The 14377-nt window shown below is 34.9% G+C and overlaps 1 protein-coding gene across 2 annotated transcripts in view; it reads left to right on the forward strand.

Moving 5' to 3' along the window:
• LOC123552813 (ATP-dependent RNA helicase dhx29-like) overlaps positions 1–14377 on the forward strand; it is an 89567-nt gene that overhangs the window by 19592 nt on the left and 55598 nt on the right. For both annotated transcript variants that reach the window (XM_053540932.1, XM_053540933.1), the window contains exons 4-9: positions 1374–1487; positions 1869–1998; positions 3583–3725; positions 7443–7544; positions 8068–8194; positions 8990–9229. In XM_053540932.1, the coding sequence (XP_053396907.1) occupies positions 1374–1487; positions 1869–1998; positions 3583–3725; positions 7443–7544; positions 8068–8194; positions 8990–9229 (856 nt within the window). The remainder of the gene's footprint in view (positions 1–1373; positions 1488–1868; positions 1999–3582; positions 3726–7442; positions 7545–8067; positions 8195–8989; positions 9230–14377) is intronic.

Below are 14377 nucleotides of genomic sequence, written 5' to 3' on the forward strand. Positions count from 1 at the left end.
TAAGGTAGTTCTGCATGTTTGGATCGAAATTTTTTCTACAATGTAGAATTTGATTAAACACTGATTTTTCAAAACTTCAGAATGTACCTAGAAAATTCAGCAAATAAAAAAGATAGGGTCGCGTGCTTGATTTTTTGCTAGACTGACTGAAAAAATTTGGACCTCACGCAATATTTCATAATGGGAGTCTTATGGGAAAATCATAACTTTCATAACATTTTCGTGAACAGAATTTTTTCTATAATGTAGATTTTGATGAAACTTCTTACAGTTGTAAATAAACATATGGCCTGTAATTTGGTGAAATAAAATGTATAGGTCCGTGTGCTTATTTTTGAGATAATTGATCAAGATTAAAGTAAACCGGACATTTCACGCTAATTTTAAGACATTTTTTATGAATTTTTTAACGTGTCATATGTTTTAATATCATATTTTCACTTTAGATATATAGCAACAGTGCCAATATAATAAATTTACTCACAGGTTTCGATAAGATCCTAAAATTATTTTCATTTCCGTACGCCGAATCCAGGCTTTATTCTATGTTTTCCGGATAAATGACGTTACGCCCTCACTTCCGGTTTATCAAACGTGCAGAACTACCTTAAACAGTGTGACATTCAAACAATGATTTTGTTGCATAATAAGTTCACAGTTTCAGACTTCTTTGTTGAACAGGGAGACAAAGTAGGCTGTGTTAGAATTATATGTTGATGCAGTGATTTTCCTATCACTTCTGAATATTTCCTGATTTGATAGACAACAATCATATATCATGTTTACTGTTCATAATTGGTTATACCTCTGGAGATGATACTGCTTAATATGTGTTTTTAAAATTTTAACTGTTCTGTTCACAAACAAAACCATGGTGGTTATATCTACAGGGTTTGTCTGTTCTGTTCACAAACAAAACTATGGTGGTTATGTCTACAGTGTCTGTCTGTTCTGTTCACAAACAAAACCATGGTGGTTATATCTACAGGGTCTGTCTGTTCTGTTCACAAACAAAACTATCGTGGTTATGTCTACAGGGTTCGTCTGTTCTGTTCACAAACAAAACCATGGTGGTTATATCTACAGGGTCTGTCTGTTCTGTTCACAAACAAAACCATGGTGATTATGTCTACAGGGTCTGTCTGTTCTGTTCACAAACAAAACCATGGTGGTTATATCTACAGGGTTCGTCTGTTTTGTTCACAAACAAAATCATGGTGGTTATGTCTACAGTGTGCTATACAGGGTCAGTAGAACAGTAAAGTTGACTCCATATCAAACTGCCAGTTTATAAAACCTTGAATCCCTTCTTTGTCAATTTATGTTAATGTCCTTAGAGAAAATATGACATTGATGATTTGTTATATATATAGGTCGCTATTCCATCAACATTGGAGAAAGATTTATTAGAGCTCATTCAGTCATCAAATCTACAAAGAACGTTAGATAAGGAAGTATCCAAGCGACTTACACAGAAAAAATTGATGGTAGATTTACTTTTAATGTTTTAGATAAATGTTGAAAGCTGCTGACTTAAATTCATTCAACTTTTAGCAGTACTTACAACTTGAAAATCTCTTCCTTAGTGTTTGAAAATTTAAACAAAAAATCACTTTTCCCTTTATATCATCTTACATTATTAGATATTAAAAGATACTTTTCCTTGTATTATTTTTACTTAATTTGTTACACCTGGCACTTGGATCAGTTTACTCATGATATTGTAAATGTTATACATGCACAAAATGTAGAATTCTTTACTGTAACATTTATCTTGAGTGATTAAGATTTAAGTCACATTGCACTTTATGACATTATGTATATCTGCAAATGTCAGCGTTATGAGCATGATTAGCATGATTTTCTAGGATATTTACACAAGTTTAAGTGGAGCAGGTTTTGCACATAGACAGATAGAACAATCAATGGAGAACACCATACTGCATGGAGGTGATCTAATAGACGCTCTTGACTGGCTTTGTCTTAACCTGCAAAATGGTGAGTATCTCACTTGATATTATTTGCCCCTCACTACTATATGGTTTGGGAATTTAAGTGAGGAAGCCATGCAGAAGGTTGTATGTTCTGCAAGGCACCTGCCCATGTCTAAAAATGATATACTTAGGGCACCTTAAGGCTTGGGTTTTCATATACCATTAAAATATTGTGAGGGCACCTTAAGGCTTGGTTTTCATATACCATTAACATATTGTGAGGGCACTTTAAGGCTTGGGTTTTCATATACCCATTAAAATATTGTGAGGGCACCTTAAGGCTTGGGTTTTCATATACCATAACATATTGTGAGGGCACCTTAAGGCTTGGGTTTTCATATACCATTAAAATATTGTGAGGGCACCTTAAGGCTTGGGTTTTCATATACCATTAAAATATTGTGAGGGCACCTTAAGGCTTGGGTTTTCATATACCATTAACATATTGTGAGGGCACTTTAAGGCTTGGGTTTTCATATACCATTAAAATATTGTGAGGGCACCTTAAGGCTTGGGTTTTCATATACCATTAACATATTGTGAGGGCACCTTAAGGCTTGGGTTTTCATATACCATTAAAATATTGTGAGGGCACCTTAAGGCTTGGGTTTTCATATACCATTAAAATATTGTGAGGGCACCTTAAGGCTTGGGTTTTCATATACCATTAACATAGTGTGAGGGCACCTTAAGGCTTGGGTTTTCATATACCATTAAAATATTGTGAGGGCACCTTAAGGCTTGGGTTTTCATATACAATTAACATATTGTAAGGGCACCTTAAGGCTTGGGTTTTCATATACCATTTAAATATTGTGAGGGCACCTTGGGACTTTTTCTTCACCATTAAAGATCAAAAGTCACTGAAAACATTGCACTTTGGCCTGCAGATGTCAGACTTAACAGGATGATTGTTATAGCCAGTAGATGACCCCTGTTGATTTTGGGGTCAGTGGATCAAAGGTCAAAGTCACAGTAACTTTGAGACGGAAAATGGTTTCTGATCAATAACTAGATAAAGCTTTGGCCTAGCCAACAGAGGATACTTCACTCTCAAGAGGAGGTGCACATATTTTCTTCAAGCTCCAATGGGCCCACCCGCTTAGCTTAGTAGGGAGAGTGCAGATCGTGGGGTCGTGAATTCAGTCCCCGAGTGGGGCCCATGTTCTCCATGATGATTTGATAAAAGACATTGTGTCTTAAATAATTTCTCCTCCGCCACTGATTCATGTGGGAAAGTTGGCAGTTACTTGCAGAGAACAGGTTTGTACTGGTTCGGAATCCAAGAACATCGGTTAGGATAAATAACTGAAATTCTGTTGAAAAATGGCATTAAACCCAAAACCAAAAGAATGTTCCGGTGGAATTATTTTACAATGAGATATTGCCCTTTGATTGTTCAACATTAGTAAGCTATATGTCCCCAGTCAATGAATTCCACTTTCATTCTTGCAGTAATCGTATTTCGGGGAGCATCCATCTTGTTGTTATGAAAGAAAAACTTTCATTTAAAAAAAGTCCTTATTTAGTTTTCAGATAAAAAGAAGCCGATGTAATAGACAATAATGAAAAAATATTTTCTGAATAGATAAGCTTCCAGCCAACTTCTCTCAGACTTTGCAGAGTGAAGAAGAGAAGAAGCGCCCAAGGTTTGATGTGGAGCTGCAGGTGGAGCCTCTACAAGCTGCTGCTGCTCCCCACGTCAAAGCAAAAGATTCTAAAGCAGAAAAGGTAATTGTAGAGAATTTCTTTAAATTATTGGTGATCATGACCACCTTCTTTTGTAATTGCACAGTACACTGTTTTTAAAAGTTTTGAATAATTCTTGAAGAGTTTTGAATAATTCCCGAAGAATGTTGAATAATTCTCGAAGAATGTTGAATAATTCTCGGAGAATGTTGAATAATTCTCAAAGAATGTTGAATAATTTTCGAAGAATGTTGAATAATTCTCAGAGAATGTTGAACAATTCTCGAAGAATGTTGAATAATTCTCAACTACACATTTTGTTAGAAAAGAAGGATGAGTGATTCCTGAACATCTTTAAAATATGCTGAGTGACTCCTGAATATACTTATTGCATCTTCAGGGAAAAAGTGTTGAGAAACCCTGAGTGCATATCTTGAAAAAAATTAATGTTTACTGGTAATTCCTTAGCACACATCTTGGAACAAAATTCAGTAACTTTGAGTACACATCTTGAACACGTGTTGAGTAACTCCCAGGTACACTGTCTTTGAAAAATATTAACACATCATGAAGTTCATGATTACACATCTTGAAAGGAATGTTTAGTAACTCCTGAGTACATGTGTTGAATACATGTTGATGTACTAATTTAGAAATGAATACATGGAGGCAAGTTTATATATAACATGTCTGAAATCCTCAGCATTGTTATTAAAAATTGTCTTCCATTTCCAGTATTTTACTAATTCATCAAGATCATTAGACAGGTAAAGTTAGTTTGGCTACCTTGACTGCAGTATTTTCAATCTCTGTTCATTTACAATAGCACCTTAGATGTCAATTAGATGTCAATATTTTTTCACTTTAATGTGCAGATTTCATACCCGGGGCTCATGACATCATTTGTGACACTATAACATATATAACAGTGCTCTAGTTAGGATTCAAAAAAGGCAGGGTGCTGGCACCGAAAAGGGCACTTCTAGCGGGGTCTGGGGGCATGCACCCCCGGGAAAAAATTGTTACTGGTCCATGCATTCAGTGCATTTTGACATAATTTAGGCATGAAATTTGACATAATTTAGGCATGGTATTTGGCATAATTTAGGCATGGTATAAGGCATACTTTGTGTTTTGATAGGCTATGTTTGTCATCTCTAATACACCTATTAACTAAAAATGCTGCTGCTGGTATTTTACTTCGCAGTTCAGTCATTGATCATCAACTTGTAACATTTCTTTGTAATTGTATATTGAATATCAATATCTATGTGTTAAAGAATTTTAATAACTTGTTTAGGCCTTTTTTACTTGTTACAATTTCAGAACACATCTTCTCCATGTACTTGATATTTATAAATTTATATGTGCAACATACAGAAGATAAAGTTTAAACTTCCACTTAAATAAATGAAATAAGGCAAAGTTTTTAACTTACAACAGTCTAAATGCAAGTTTAGCACTTCTAATAGAACGTATTCCGGGTATCCAAAATTTTATATCTGGGTATGGTTACACTTTTCTAAAAGTCACCTTATGTCCAGTTTAAACAATATTCTTGAACAATTATTCTGATGCAAAGACAGTTTAACAGCATTTTACAGAATCTGACATTAAAGTTTACAGTGTCATTACATCTTATTAAACTAATTTCAAAGAAATGTTCATGAAAAATCGGCAATTTTACACGGCAGGTGACAATCTACTTTCGATTTCAAAAACTTGTAAAACGATAAAGTAAAAATATTTTCCTATCTAAATTTGATTGTGATCAATTTTTAGCTCAACTTTTCGAAGAAAAAGTAGAGCTATTGTACTCGCCCCGGCGTCAGTGTTGGCGTCGCCGTCGCCGTTGATTAAAGTTTTTGATAAAGTCAAATATCTCTGTTACTATCAAAGCTATTAACTTGAAACTTAAAATAGTTACTTACTATCAAAGTCTACACCAGGAGAAAAAATCCCCATAACTCTGATTTGAATTTTGACAGAATTATGCCCCTTTTTAACTTAGAATTTTTGGTTGAAGTTTTTAATAAAGTCAAATATCTCTGTTACTATCAAAGCTATTGACTTGAAACTTAAAATACTTACTAACCATCAGAGTCTACACCAGGAGAAACAATCCCCATAACTCTGACTTGAATTTTGACAGAATAATGCCCCTTTTGTTACTTAGAATTTTTTGTTAAAATTTTTGATAAAGTCAAATATCTCTGTTACTATTAAAGCTTTTGACTTGAAACTCAAAATAGTTATTTACTATCAAAGTCTACACCAGGTGACATGATTCCCATAACTCTGATTTGAATTTTGACAGAGTTATGCCCCTTTTTAACTTAGAATTGTTGGTTAAAGTTTTTGATAAAGTCAAATATCTCTGTTACTATCAAAGGTTTTGATTTGAAACTTAAAATACTTATTTACCATCAAAGTCTACACTAGGAGAAACAATCCCAATAACTCTGATTTGAATTTTGACAGAATTATGCCCCTTTTTAACTTAGAATTTTTGTTACAATTTTTGATAAAGTCAAATATCTCTGGTACTATTAAAGCTTTTGACTTGAAACTCAAAATGGTTATTTACTATCAAAGTCTACACCAGGAGACACAATTGCCATAACTCTGTTTGAATTTTGGCAGAGTTATGTCCCTTTTTAACTTGGAATTTTTTTTACTGGCAAAGCTCTAATTCAGAGGCAAGCACTGAGAAAAGTTGGGTGCGCTGTCTTACGGACAGCTCTTGTTATTAATGAGATTTAAATATCTGTTGTCTGGACATAAGTTTCAATTGTGTATAAACGGACATTTACGACTGTGTTACCGAAATCGAAAGTACACTTTGACAGGTGGCGCGAAAATGAAGATAATTTTCAGACTGGTTTGCATATTGTTTTAACACTATTAAGCTTCAGTGATTTTATTAAATGCTAGTGGAGCAGTCTAAAATATCACTGTCTGCCTCGGGCACGATTACAGCAGGTAATTGTTTGCTAATTATGTCAGTGCCCCTGGCGTGTATCACTCGATAAAAAGGGGGCAATAAAGCAGTTTATTATAACCACTGAGGCAAAAAAGGGAAGGACTTAGGTTGGCTAAAAAGAAAATGAACGGTTGAAAAACGGGCAGGGTGCCTGGCGAGGCAACAGGGCGGAACGAATTTCAGAACGGGCGATGCGCCCTGCCATAAATAGCTAGCTGGAGCACTGTATAATAAAAAGATTATAAGCTTGCATGAGCAGTTGCACTCATTGTTTCACAGAATGATATTAGCCAGAGCTGCAGAAATTGTGTATATTCTTGATACAAAGCTAATGACCAAGCCACACAACCAATACAGTACAAACAAGTTTTGATTAATTTCTGAGACTTATAGTAACAAGACTTATGATAAGGCATTATATCAGAATGGGCTTGCTGTAAAGAGGTACCAATCTAATGTAAAGTGTATTAGTTATATATACGGATCACCTAGACTGCCTTCACATGATGATTATTAGTTTGTCATGTGCTTTTTCCTATACTCGGTACAGTTCGGTACAGCACCAACTTGTGAATGCACAGCACAAACTAAGGAATGTACTGAACAGACTGGTAAATGTACATAACAAACTGGTATATCTACAAGAGAAATTACGAATTGGTCCAAATATATTGGAAAAAAAACACTTGATGAACTAATAATCATCATGTTAGGACAGTGTAGGCGTTCCATACATATATGTAATTGATGTTTTGTATGTTCTAAATTTTGACCAGCCACAGGAAGTGAAAGAATCGCAGAAGGACTGGATATTACAGTATGCTGAAGGTGGATCTGAGGAGGAAGGCTTGAGTGATGAGGACATACAACCAGACACTGTAAGGGATAACATGGAACTAGATATGTATATATATATAGTGGTAGTCAAGTGGATAAGATCTTGGCCACTGGATCTAATAATTGATTCTTGAATGTAATTACCGTTCATGACTTCAAAGATCGTGCTAAAAATAATGATATTATCCATATTAATTCTTCATTGACAGTTTTCCATTAAAACTTGTTTTTATATGGTGAAATATAAACGTGGAACAGCCCCCTACAGAATATAATTAAAACAAATCTGAAAGGAAATGAATGCTTTTCAGCATAATTTTGATTTAACTTTAACACATTAATTTTGTGCTAGTTTTAACATACATGTATGCTTATTTCCTGTTATAACTTGAAAAAATATGCGTTATCCTAAAGCAGGTTATATGAAAAGAATTGTTTTAATCAGTGAAAAAAAGGCTGCCAAAAGCTTCAATTTATTATGAAAGGAATGGCTACTTAGCACTTCAGTTTTCATTCGGAATGTTGCAATTCTACAATTCTGTGATTGACCACACTACTCTTCAGAATGAAAGATACATAGAGTTGACTGCTTTACTGCTTGATGCCAAAGAAGAGGCTTCAGAAGAGAAAAAAGCAGGGAACAAGTCTAAATTGAAAGAAATCTCCAAACGAATCCGAGAGATGGTTGTAGGTAAGTACAGTATGTGAGGTATGACCGTAACTTCCTATTATATGTACATGTATTTAGATTGCATACAGTGATGAAATTCTTCATTTTTGCAAAGATGCTTAGCAAACATAGCAAGATTATTGTTTTCCCCAAAATATTTAGCCTAGTCCTTATGTCTGTCTGTCCATCCTTTTGTCCGTCTGTGTCATGCATATCTCAAAAAGTATTTTACCTAGAGTCATCATACATTCTAGAATTGTTATTTAGCATGTGAAATTGTGTACATGGGGTTTAAATTGGGATTTTGCTCAGTAAGACCAGAATGATAGTGCTTGACAATAATAAATTTGCATAAATGGTTTAAAAGTTTTTGTTGCACATATCTCAAGTTAAGTATTTCACCTGGAGCTATGAAATTTTATAGGAATGTTGTTCAGCTGGGGTTTAACACACACACACACACACACACGCGCGCGCACACACCAAAAAATAAAAAATATTATTTTTTGTTTTTTTACTCTTTTTGTTTATTGTTGATATTTTTTACTTGCACTCAGTCCAATGCAATATGAAAGATTACTTAGTCTTGCATTGACAACAAGTAATATGACCATACAGTGACAGGAAGTGGGGGCACCAGTGTCCTATAGACACAGATCTAGTTTTTATTATTTGAAATATTGGTAAAATATAAGCCTGTTTTAGAAAAAGGCATGTGCAACCCAGGATCTCAATGAAACTTAGTTCCTTTCCAGCTGTAAATTATAATGATTTTATAGTATTTGAGTTAAATAATTAAAGTTAATTATCTTTCAGAAATGGGCTCACTGGAAAAACTCCCAGATTTCAATTCGGAACTCAAATTAAAGGATTCTGATGAAGTTCAAGGTGATAGTGCAACAGTCGCCCAATCATACTCTGGATCAAGATCACATGACACAGCAGAAGTCCAATCAGAAGAGGCAACACAAGGTAAAAATATTGACCAATCAGAGGAAGGAGAAGATTTAGGACTATCATTGTTCCAGAATGCTGAACAGGAACCAGTTCCCAAAGGTATATGTGTACTGTTTTTTGTAAATATTTTCTATGATGTTCACTCAGTTTTAAGCTGTTAAAATATTTCCAGTCCTTGGTGGCAGAGTTGTTAAAGTTGCTACTTTGATTCACCTTCCTCTCACTACTGTAGGTTTGAAACCTCTTTTGGGATGTAGAATTCTTTCAAGTGAGGAAGTCATCCCTTGCAGAAGGTTGGTAAAGTCTGTTCCATTCCAAAGGTTTACCCCAACTTTGGTGTCACATGACAAAACTACGACACTTACCGGCAAAGTAAACATGGTTTGATAAACTAAAAAAAAGTCACCCTCGAGAAATTTAACGATTTTTTTCTGCTTTGCCAAATATCCAAATAAATGACAAATTTATATTTTCAACGGCAGTCTCCCATTGTAATTTCTTGTCGCCATTGGAGTTTGCTCTCTAAATTTGGAGTATTACGGGAAAATTCACGTGAATTTTATCGGGAGCGATTCAAGACTCATTTCGTTTATGAATGCATGAGTGAAATGAAATGTTGTATTTAAGAAAAAGCTATAACAATGAACACATTATTTAGATCTAACAAAAATGTAAATTGACTCACTTTTAACAAAGTTATATACACTCCAAAATTCTTCCAAGTCTTCAGTAGCTCTATCCAATCCTCGATGAGTAAATTGTAAACAAACAAGCTCTTTTAAACATCGGTGAAATTCAGGCCTCAATCGCACCATGCCCTTGAAACGATGACTTGTTCAAAATAACATCATTTCTAAATGCATGGTTCAAAGATAACCTGTATTTTAGCATCCTTACTGAAGTATTTACAGTCCGCCACATATCCAATTTCTTTCACAATGGTCAGTTTTGAACTTCAATAAACAATATTCACCGGCTGTGTATGCAAGAGAATTCTTTTTCTCCGAAAGAAACTTGTGACATATTAGACAAATGACGTAATCTTGCTGTGGCCATATGCAGATTTATACGAGGCGCACAAGGGAAATATTACCTCTAGGTTTAAATACACAATCAGCTGATAGAAGATAGAAATCTTGACGTATCTATGTCACGCTAGAATTATACTCTACTTCTTGAAATATATATTTAAACAATACTTAATTGTTTATCGTTTTATCAACCTATCTATTTTATTTCATTTCTTTTTTAAATTTTGCTGTTTATATGGAAGCATCTCCTTTTTCTTTTAAGCTCGTGACTTACTCTTGATCCGAGGGCTGCTTTAGATTTCTTTTAAAGCGAAATCGGACCGCGAGCCCATTCTCTCTATTTATTTTTATCATATTTATCATTATTATTATACCAGATTTATATTTGACTTAAATAACTTGTATGAACGATCCAGAGAGCAGTCATAGAGCCTACTCGGAACTTGAACATATTTATAATGGCGATTCCAGAATTAAATTTATGGGGGGAGGGGCGGTGTCCGACGGTAACCGAATCTTTTAATGACAGGTGGTGGGTTCCATCGGAAAATCATAATTATGGGCGGTGGGGTCCATCCAAAAATCATAATTATGGTGGTGGTCCTCACAAAAACCGTCTTTATGGGTGATGGGTTAATTGTAAAAATGTATAAAATATGGGTGGGTGGGTGTTTGATCACCTCTTTTAATTAATTACGGACGTTTTCCTTTCTTTTTAACTATAAGTTGCTACTTTAATGAACGCAATTTTGACATTACCGATCTAAGAAATATTATCTTTTTTGATAAATTTCTGTTCATTAAGCATTTCTTTTCTTTTTCTGTCTCGTTCCCTTTGAATTTGAAGTCTTGGTCATGCTTTTAGCGTCCTTAATTAATCGCTGGAAGTATGTCAGTCAACATTTCCTGACGTAATAGAATCATGTCACCGATTATGTACTGTATCTCGCACTTGTGCAGAAGTCAATAAAATCTGTGGAGACTGACTGATACCTCACTTTTCCCGCCTTTCATTCACACTCGTGTATTCTGTCTGGCACGTGACACGTATAAATATTTTTTTGTTATGACACGGACATAGTTTCAGAAATGAAATCGAGGCAGGCCGAAAGGAAAACATGCGTGAATTGAGTAAAAATCTTAGCATGAAGATCACTGTTCCCAAAATTAGTCGATTTTTCCATGCACGCATAGATACTTAAAACAGGCGTACAGAATCCACGCGCAATTCCACACAAAATCGTATGTTAGTAAATAGTACCGATTTCATTATCCGCTGCCGTCGTAAATATCATATCGTCATCATCTATATTAGGACATACCTGACACAGGTATTTCAATATATTTGTGAAGCACTAGCCGATTCGGATTTGTTTACAAAAAATGCTATGTCGCTAAGAAAACCCACATCAATATTCATTCACGTCTATAATTAATTATGGGAAGTCACTAATGTCGCACACAATCATATTTGAAATGTTTTTCTTTACTAATACGTGGTCTAACATGTATCTGAACTGTTTAAACTGTTGCACACGCAGTTTGTCTATTTTTCTTTCGAATTGTTCGGTTAAATCGCTTATGCAAATCGCGAACATCAATTTCTTCTTTCTAAAAGCCAGCATCGTAAAAAGAAAACCTTTTTAGCTCGACTATTCGAAGAATAAGTAGAGCTATCCTACTCACCACGGCGTCGGCGTCGGTGTCGGCGTCGGCGTCACACCCTGGTTAAGTTTTTCGTACCAGTCCACATTTTGACAAAGTCTTTTGAGATAAAGCTTTGAAACTTTCAACACTTGTTTACCATCACCATGTCCAGTTATAGGCAAGAGTACATAACTCTGTCAAGCATTTTGACTGAATTATGGCCCCTTTTGACTTAGAAATCTTGGTTAAGTTTTTCGTACCAGTTCATATTTTGACAAAGTTTTTTGAGAAAAAGCTTTGAAACTTTCAACACTTGTTTACCATCACCATGTCCAGTTGTAGGCAAGAGTACATAACTCCATGAAGAATTTTGGTTGAATTATGGCCCCTTTTTGACTTAGAAATCTTGGTTAAGTTTTTCATACCAGTCCACATTTTGACAAAGTCTTTTGAGATAAAGCTTTGAAACTTTCAACACTTGTTTACCATCACAATGTCCAGTTGTAGGCAAGAGTACATAACTCCATCAAGCATTTTGACTGAATTATGGCCCCTTTTGACTTAGAACTCTTGGTTAAGTTTTTCGTACCAGTTTATATTTTGTGTAAAGTGTTTGACATATGGCTTTGAAACTTTTATATCTTGTTCAGTATAATAGTCTCTATCAATAGGCAAGAGTACGTAACTCTCTCGTCTTTTTTGGCTGAATTATGGCCCTTTTGAACTTGGAAATTGGTTTTGTTTTATATATGTCCATGTTTTGTCAAGACTATTTGACCTTTTGGCTTTTAAACTTTAAACACTTGTTTATCATTATGATTTCCATCTGTAGACAAGAGTACATAACTCTGACAACTATTTTGACTGAATTATGGCCCTTTTTGGACTTTGAAATTTGTTCAGTTTTTTTTAACAAGTCAGCGTTTTGTCAAAACTATTTGAACTGTGGCTTTGAAACTTTTAACACTAGTTTATCAACATGATTTCCATCTCTAGGCAAGAGTACATAACTCTGTCAACTATTTTGACTGAATTATGGCCCTTTTTGGACTTGGAAATTAGTTAAATTTTTCATATAAGTCCATGTTTTGCCAGACATATAACTTAACATATTTGCCATCATGGTCACACATTGCCAGTTAGTGCAAGACTAATCGAAATCCACAAATATAGGAACATTTTTTGTTTAATCCATTTTTTTGTTTAGTCTGAAAAACTATGGAAATATTTTGACCCCATTCTTCAATCAATTCTTCGAATAGTCGAGCGCGCTGTCATCCGACAGCTCTTGTTAAAACTTATTTTACGTTGAAGTAAAAAAAAAATTGACGTGCGAAATATTTCATATCTTTTCCGAAACATTTCCTGTCTTTACTATTTCTTTCATAGTTAAACAGTATGTGGCCAAAAAAATCACAAGTTGTTACATTAGCGTTTAGCCATTTAAAGGCACTGACTTCCAGATTTTTGCTTAAAGTTTGGTCAGATTTTGAATATATGAACACGAGGTTGTGTTGCTAATCTGTTTCAGAATGCCAAATTAAGAGATAAAAACATGCTGGAGTTGGGAATCGAACCCGGGCCGCCGCCGCGATAAAAATTTCCCTGGGGTCGTGACCATTACACCACGGAGGAATATTTAAATAAATCTAAAGCTTTATGATTAAGGCAGTTTACCTCCAGTATCCCGTTATTTTGAATAAATCGCCAAAAAAAAAAAAAAAAAAAAATCTTATGTGTTTCTGTAACATAATCTGTCATTAACTATTAAAACTTTATAATTTTCTGATATCTATTTTTTTGTTGTTGTCATACTTTCTTGGGATCAGTGCTTTTAAAACAAATTTAGTAAAACATATACTGCGTGCAATTATTTTGAAAACGGGCTAAATTTCCTTAACCCGCCGGCTTAGCTCAGTAGGAAGAGCGTTGGTCTACGGATCGCGGGATCATCGGACGGGGCGTATGTTCTCCGTGACGATTTGATAAAAATCATTGTGTCTGAAATCACTCATCCTCCACCTCTGATAATTAATGTGGGGAAGTTGACAGTTACTTGCGGAGAACAGGTACTGGTACAGAATCCAGGAACACTGGTTAAGCTAACTGCCCGCCATTACATGACTGAAATACTTTTGAAAAACGACGTTAAACTCAAAGCCAAACAAACAAAAACAAATTTCCATAAATCATGTCCAAATAAATTACAAGCCTTGTCGGCGTCAGGGAATGATACTAGTTTTAATGACTCAACACGATTCTTCCGAAACCATATTTCTGTAGAACCTGTGCTAGATCGATATATACATTTTCATACATTGTTCGGCAGATGTTGAACACAATGTTAAGATGGAAACGGGAATAGAAACATAATGAAAATCCAGCTTAAATATACGTAAATATCGGGCCATCGTATACAACATAATGAATTTCTCCATAGAACCGGAAGCAGACGTTTGGCAGGAAAATTGCATTGCCTTCCATGATGCTCCTTCGGAAATGACCGTGTGCTTATGGAAAATTACGTGTTGGCGTTATATTTTCGCGTCACCAGAAACGTTAAGTACTA

The sequence above is a fragment of the Mercenaria mercenaria genome, chromosome 4, assembly GCF_021730395.1.
Source record: "Mercenaria mercenaria strain notata chromosome 4, MADL_Memer_1, whole genome shotgun sequence".
NCBI classification, from domain to species: Eukaryota; Metazoa; Mollusca; class Bivalvia; order Venerida; family Veneridae; genus Mercenaria; species Mercenaria mercenaria.